Genomic DNA, 8112 nt, shown 5'->3' with positions numbered 1-8112 from the left:
TACTTTTCTTCTGTAGAGGGCATCAAGCAGACTATTAATCAGGAGCGACCATAGAAGAGGAGATAGTACCCCACCTTGAGAGAATGTTGTACTCGATGCAATAATATTGTTGATATTTTTCCAAATTTTGATTTTCCACCCCTTGCCAGCTCATTTATTTTCATCACCGTATTTAAATCGAACAAAAGCGCTGCCAAAATTTATATCAGGTGAAAGCCAAGGGATTTGTTTGAGGACTGAAACAAGAAATATATCATTATAAATCAGTTTAATTTTTTACTGTGAGCGATATGGAAAGTGAAAGCAGTCAAAGCAAACGCAGACGAATGTTTAAGAACGATCGAAAATAACGTACTGAAATATCTAATCCGTTGATAGGTAAAACTTGAATTAATATTATATGATGGTTAGATGCTCAAAATGTTTGCATCACATAGACTATTATTTGTTCAATTTTGCTAAATGACCCCATGAACTGCCTAAAGGTAATACTTTTTCTGCTCTGTACATCATATTGTATATATGTATTTACCTCCATGTCCTGTGCTAGTCAAACCTGAGGAATCGATCCATCCTAGCACTGTTAATTGTTATTGCCTCGCGCTCGGCCATCATGGATCATTGATTTCTTTCTCAGTTTATGAAATACACTCTATATTAAAAAATGAAATGACAAAAATACTGACAACTTTTTTATATTCACTTTCATTCGATCATATTTAGGTTATGTTATCAAAAGAATAGTTTGATGAAACTCTCGGAGTCTAATGACTTTCCATAACCTTTTAGACCCAATGTCTACGAACAGTATTTCTTGATGAATTTCTGTTTCAATGTCAACTCATGAAGCACATTCGTTTGAATAAACGGGTCAATGAAGACATTATTTTCTTTTCCTTCCTATCTGCTGATGTTTGTCTCAGAATATTTTGAATTTCAGTAAAGCTTTTCCCTTTAGTTTCTGGAACATACATGATAGAGAAAATAGTGCAACAAAAGCACAAGCCTCCAAAAATCCAAAATGGTCCAGGGGACCCCATCGAGTCATTCATGTCATTGAAAGTTTTAGTCGTCACAAATGATACTAGATAGCAGAAACTCGAAGTGGCTGAAGCCACAACTTCCCTCACATTGTTAGGGAACAATTCGGCGGTGAGAGTCCAAGGGACTGTAGATATCCCTAGATTGAAGAATAGAATATAAAGAATGAGTGCTGTTAAAGGGATCCACTGTATCCATTTTGCTTCAACATCCGTGTAGTCATGCAAATGAAAGAATACACCCAGCATTATTTGTGCTACACACATCCCTGCACATGAATATATAGTTAAGGGCCTTCTTCCTGCATTATCCACTAGGAATGGGGAGATGAAGCTAGATACAAAGATTGTGAATCCAACTATGAGCGCTGATATGTCAGGAGATATATTAGTACCAGCTGAATCGAAAATCAACGTCAAATGGTAGGTTACTGCGCAGAAGCCGGAAAGCTCCTGGGCAGCTACAAGAACCATACAAATAATGAAAGCTTTTCTTAAGTTTCTATCTTTGATGATACCTAGAATACTTCCTCTCTCATTCATCTTCAAATACGTTTGAATACTGTGGAGATCTTGTTCGGCATCTTTTCTACCAAGAAGCCTCAAGGATTTCTCCGCTTCCTCAGTCCTGCCAACCTGTGCTAGATAATATGGTGACTCTGGTCCAATGACCACAAACAGGATGAGGAATGTTATTGGTATCACAGCTCGAATTAAAAGTCCAGCTGGCTATAAATGGACCAATTGCGTATGGCATGAAGTTGCCAATGGCCCAGAAAACGTTGAGCGTGAGGGACATTGCCCCCCTGTTAGCATCTCTAGACACTTCTGCTATGTACATGGGCAGTAGAGAATATCCTCCACCAACAGACATCCCTCCTATGAATCTAGCAAAATAGTAGGAATATATATTGCCAGAAAAAGCCAGTGTTAGGAAGGAAATTATATGTGGGATGGCTAAGCATAGAAGGCCTACTTTTCTCCCGAATTTTGCTGCTATATAAACGAAGGGATATGGACCAATGACCGCTCCAAAGTTCAAGAGGGAGCCGATCCAAGAGTCTTCTTCTGATGTTATAGGTCGACCTAGTGGATTTACGGATGTATCGTTGGAGTAGAGTTTTGGATACATTGGGGATGCCCATGTCAATGCGGAGTCGCCTGTGATGGCTAGTAAATCAACTGAAATACAAAAAGGTTTCATGATTTATCATATTCACATTATGAAAAGAGTCATTTGAAACATAAATATGAAACAGAAAAAATAAGCCAATGAACGAGAAACGAAATGGATTTCAATACCTCATTTGAAGTCTCAAATAAAAAAAAACAGCACCCAGGTAGAGAAATTGTATTTTCTCAAATGAGCAGTAACGTTTGGCACGTTAGGATTTTGTGTTCGAAGATATTACCAGAGTGGTAGAAAATTATCTGATGGACCGGAAACATCAATTGAAATCAATAATGAAAGTACTCTGTGGTCTGACAACCACGTTTGCTAGCCCAATTTTCAACGTCGTTTTTGTAGTATTACCAATCGCTGATACCGACAACCGATTTGGCAGAAATGTGGAAGGCTCTCCAAGAATATTATTGGAGACCCAACCCACATGTTCCTAGAGAGGCATAGAATAAAGAAAGATTAACGCAGTTGAACTGCCAGGATTCATATGAGGAAATGGATAGATGAACCACTGCTTCAACTTTCCTTCATTTTATGTCTTTTCAGAAAGATATGTGGATTTGGTTTCCAATGGCATTCCTGGAGAGCTTCCCATATTTCTGCTCCATATTTCTGTAGGCACTAAATTCTCAGAAATATTATTGCACGAAAACAAAAATATGGTTGTCAGGTTGTGATTTTATATATTTCATCTTCTCCTAATTGAATCATACCTACACATGCAGCTGAATGGTCACAAGAACAACGTGTTTTATCCATAAAAGAAACTTACTACTAGTGTTATTTTGTTATAAATCATGCCCAGAAGAAAATAACGCCGGCCGCCACTGGAAACCATAAAACGAGCGTGACGTTGCTAAGATCGCACGAATGCACGCTGATTCCCCGCCACTCGAGAAGCAGCGAGAATAATGCTACCGACTCCGACAGAACTTCAAAGAAATTTTTACGACATTTGATTACAATATTTAAAGGCTAGCCACGAAACAGCCAAGTGTACGTTACAGTGTGGTACGCGAAGTGGTCTAGTGAAGCGATACACATTCAAATAATAGTTGAAGTTTAGTTGAAGTATTTGTTGTATTCAAAGTGAAATAAAGTTAAGTTTGATTATTCAGTGTAGTCAGTTATTGGCCAAACTACGGGAAAAAACATAACATTATAATGTAAACGACGTCACAATGTCAGGTACCTACATTTGTAGGAAAAAGTAAAAAAAAAATTTTATACCAGGGGAAATCCAATGGTTTTGTTTGAGGACTGAAACATGGAGAATATCATTATAAATCAGTTCAATTTTTTACTGTGAATTCTGAGCGATAGGGAAAGTGAAAGCACTCAAAGCAAACGCAGACGTCCGAATTTGTCTGAAAGAGAAAAAACTACTATATACATTGTGTATTGGGGGGTCCGTGAACGGAATGAAAATTTGTTGCATAACGACGTATTTGATCTGAGTAGTGATTTAACTGAAGTGTCGATGAGAAATGTTCACAGAATTCTCAAAAACTTTGAAGAAAATAAAGGTAAATATGATGTATTTGAAGACTCCAAAACTAGAGGAAGAAAACAACAAATTCAGTTTGATGATTGCACCAAATATGCTATTCTTAGGAAATTCCATTTGTTCTTTATCCGAAATGAAATCCCAACCTTAACAAAAGTCGCCGCCGAAATGAGTTCCGATGAATCGATGCCCAAAATATCACGACGTGTTTTATTGGGCACATTGAAGCAAATGAACAATAAATCAATGAAAAAAGGTTATATAAGTACTCTTATAGAAATAGAAGGAATTGTTTTGTGGCGAGAAATTACTTGAAGGTAGAAAGAATGAACCTTGAACCAAACTCGTCATGTTCAATGCCTCCTATTATAGCAGACAATTGGAGCAGTCACTAACAACTGCCTGGCAAAAAGCTAATATCATCAACTGGCTTTCTCAAAAAAAAAAAATCAACATTCGACGATACAATGTTGAAAGCCCAATTATTCAAAATTGAAAGGAAAACTTGACTTTGAAGTGGATGAGGTAAAAGGCCCACCACTGCGAGACAAAATGTTGCAGTTATGGGAAAAATGCTTGAAAACTCATCAATACAGTTTTTTGTATGATTTTCTCTATGAAGAGTTTTACAAAAACCGCTTTTTCGTAAAACCCTATATAGTGGGAATCATACAATAAACTGTGTTGATGAGTATCGGCCAAGTTCTATTCAATCAAAAATGCATTAGACACACGATAAAAGAAAAAGAAAAAAAATGGGATCTCGTCACTAGAATGGACATTGCAATTGAATCATTGATTATTTATTACCTTGAATAATAGCGATCGCGATTATTGCTCATCATCCGACGAGTTTTCTTCAAACGATTATGAATAATACTATACTGTAAGTAATTTCAAGTTCATGTGATTAATTCTTTTTGTGATTATTTGAAGAATTTCACAAATATTCAAGGTAGGTTAGGTTAGGTTAGTTCCAAAGTGAGTGGGTCTATTCGACTCTCCACCGCAACCCGCAAAGGTTTATTGTGGCTCACACCTATTCACACTCGACCAAATAAACCCAGCTTCTTAACGAAGCTGATTACTTTGTAGGATGAGTGGTCTTTCAGGTCAGATGATAAGAGTACGGCTCTGCCGAACTCTGAAAACCTGATTCGGTCCCCAGCGGGGCGGACACAAAGTATGTGCTCTGCTGTTTCATCATTTTCCAAACAGAGGCGACATACACTGTCTTTCGACAGTCCGAATCTCTGCATATAATGATTCAAATGACCTGTTAGAAATCGTAGTTCATCCCTCCTTTGCAAGGGAGTCAGCAGCCTCATTGCCTTACAGGCCAGTATCGCCAGGGATCCAAACCAGAGACAATTGGCAATTTGCTACCAATTTAGACGTTTCTCGGTAGGAGTCAAGAGCTTCTAACGCCTCTTGACTGTCCGAGAATATTTTCATTGATTTCACACACAATTCAATATCGTAAATTTCCGCTTGAAATACAGTAGAATACAGAGATATCAAACTCCTAGGGAGATTGATATCTCTGTCCTGGGTCTGTGACTGAAAATACCTGCACCGGAATCGGAAGGTATTTTTGATCCATCTATGAAACAAGAACTATTTGCTCCTAATATTTCCTTCTACGGAGAATCCAGTCCTCTCTACTCGGAAGCAGTACTTTATAAGGCAGTTCGTAGTTGACAGTTGGAGGCATAAAGTCAGAGGTAATTTCCAGAATGCTGTGACTTCCAGTGTAAACCAACAATTGCACTCTGCATTAAATTGATGTCTGCAATTGGCAATGTGTACAAGTATATATGCAATCTATCTAGCCTCTCTCTCCAGAAAAATGCGGAGAGGTGGTAGATTTAGAAAGATCTTCATGACCACTGACTATGTGGTACGGATGTCACCACTGATGGCCGGACAAGCCTGTCTTTGTAAGCCAGAAAGCTTCGCCTAAGCCGTTTTCTGTAAAGCCTTCTTCCACCAGGCAAGTGTTCCATAAGTGATCATTGGTCTGACAATCATCACATTTATCCAATGACTTTTTTTTGGGACCTTAACCCCAAATTTTACCACAACCTTCGACATGTCCATAGGGACAGTTTGGCTTCATGTAAAAAGTTTTCCAAGTGAGCGTTCCAGGTGAGTTTTTCATCAGGGACCATGCCAGGATATTTCACCCCTTTCTAAATGGAATGACCTCACCATTGAGGGGAAGTGGCGTTAGATCGTCCAATTTTCTCCTCCTAGTAGAGGAGAATTTCACAGTTTTGCTGGGACAGACAGACATCTGATTCTTTAGGCACCATGAACAACGTCCATCGTACTTTGGAGGATATAACAAGCTACCCTTCCCAACGTGGACCTTACCAAGATGACAAGGTCATCTGCGTAAGCTTGTAGATCTAATTTTCTTCTGTCGAGGGCATCAAGCAGACTATCCATCAGGAACGACTACAGAAGGGGAGATAGTACCCCACCTTGAGGGCAGCATCTGGTGACCCAGAACCCAATGGCCTCACCTTGAAGAGTCGTAGTTTCAGTTATGTTTACCTGCATGGCATAGATCCAGCCAGTTATGGTCGATTCTATACCTTTCCTAGCCAGAAATGTTCCTATAGATTTATGTAGTGCATTGTCAAATGCTTCTTCGATATCAAGAAATACAGCAACCGTCAAGGGATTGGGAGATTTTCCCTACAAGGTTGTTTAATTCTGAATCTGTCAAATGATAATGGTACCTACTTTTCTCATGAAACATTCTCACGTTTCATAACTTCATCTCCAAAAGATGAAATTTTTCAATAAAAATAACAGTTTGTCATAAAATCAATAACAAAGATTGTTCTCCTTTTAGCAAATCCATCGGTGGACGCATTGTGTCTTTTTTATATAATTAATATAATTTAATTATCATTTGTGAATATAGTTTTCAAATACTAGCAATACACTTGGAGTCGATGTTTCCCCATCTGTTTAGTATTTTTTCCGTTCGTCACTGGATGAGACAGATCAATGCAAAAACGTCACAGTCATAGTATCAACAACCCGATGTGAAACATCGTGAAAAATTGGGTTAGCAAACTTGAGTATCAAACCACCAGGTGATTTCACTTATATCTCGTTGCTTTCATACAGTAATTATGATGAGGATTTGGCATGATTCTCTACAATTTATCTTCAATCGAACACCGCCTGTCCGGTACTGAAATAGATGTAGGCCGGTGGCTCTTACATTGAAATCAAATTGTAGAATGTCGAATTAGTGTTCATCTATTCATATTTTCATAGTTATTAACAAATAGTTGAATCAAATGGAAGTATCTTTTTTTGTAGTATGTTTCTGAATGGATTTTTATCATTAAAACATGAAAAATTCTGTGGGGGCACCAAATTTATGAATTTCCTAGGGCGCGAAAACCTCTAGGGTGTATTATACAAGTTGCAATTCATACTTTTGAAGACGAGGAAGGTCTTTTACTTTCTCAGTTATTTTGGAAACGATTGAAATTCTTTGTAGTTTTCATTGATTTCACACTTTAATAAAAGAAGATATTGAAAAAATGTGTAGAGTACGTGAGAAAACTATGTTTTGAATTAAGTACACATATTTTTCGAATTTGTAAAAACATCTTCAATGTAATCATAAGTGTAGTACTGATGACAATTTTCAATAACGCCTCAAAGATTTTTGAAACAGTTTTTTTTCTAAATATGAAAATATTGACTTAAAAATTGAAAAACTACTCACCAGTACATACCACTAAGAGAGTGTAATCAAAAAACTGCAGTACTTCAAAATTCATTCTCAGTTCATCAAAATAACTACTGCGAAAGATACGATATCATGAGATTCATATCCTCAGTTGCACAATCATTGAAACTGAATTTGATATGGGTATTGAATACCTGTTCGAGAGAACATCAATCTATATTGAACATTATTCAACTGATTAGATGATATTTTATTTTTATCAACCAACTTGTGTTCGAAAACTCCATGTGAAATATAGAAAAATATTGCAGGTGCATGGTTGATTGGAGATTGAAGACTGAAGAGATCAAATACCAACAGAACTTCAGTCCTCTAAATGTCAAACACCAGAGCTGCAGTACTATTATCGACTGGCATTTCACCAACAAAATTGGCTTTTTTAGGAGATGAAATAAACCAATTCTCAATTCTGAAATTGATCTCTATTTATATTCGCTGGTTCAAGCTCCAGGCTGAAGGATCGATTTTCACTTGCTATCGTCCAACCCGTGTTAGAAATCATACGCTGAAAAGTGAGACCTCGTTAGTCCTCAGCTCACACAAGTTTCGACTTCTGAGAGATTTTGTTCGTAGGGGTGCGACAACTGGTTAGCGGAAAAAC

The 8112-nt window shown here is 37.5% G+C and overlaps 1 protein-coding gene across 1 annotated transcript; it reads right to left on the bottom strand.

The window, feature by feature from the left end:
• Positions 1 to 274: 274 nt before the first annotated feature.
• On the bottom strand, positions 275 to 7661 carry LOC111503971 (facilitated trehalose transporter Tret1). The gene is given in 3 exon segments (XM_023158425.2): positions 275 to 1767; positions 1769 to 2222; positions 7488 to 7661. Coding segments are annotated over 3 exon segments (1440 nt in total). The 5' UTR covers positions 7543 to 7661; the 3' UTR covers positions 275 to 836.
• Between the last annotated feature and the right edge of the window lie 451 nt (positions 7662 to 8112).

Source organism: Leptinotarsa decemlineata, unplaced genomic scaffold (assembly GCF_025532065.1).
Source record: "Leptinotarsa decemlineata unplaced genomic scaffold, Ldec_3_MD MMD2_tig00026328_RagTag_RagTag, whole genome shotgun sequence".
In the NCBI taxonomy this organism is placed as follows: Eukaryota; Metazoa; Arthropoda; class Insecta; order Coleoptera; family Chrysomelidae; genus Leptinotarsa; species Leptinotarsa decemlineata.
The sequence above is the reverse complement of the archived record's forward strand: the minus strand, read 5'-3'. Positions and strand labels throughout refer to the sequence as shown.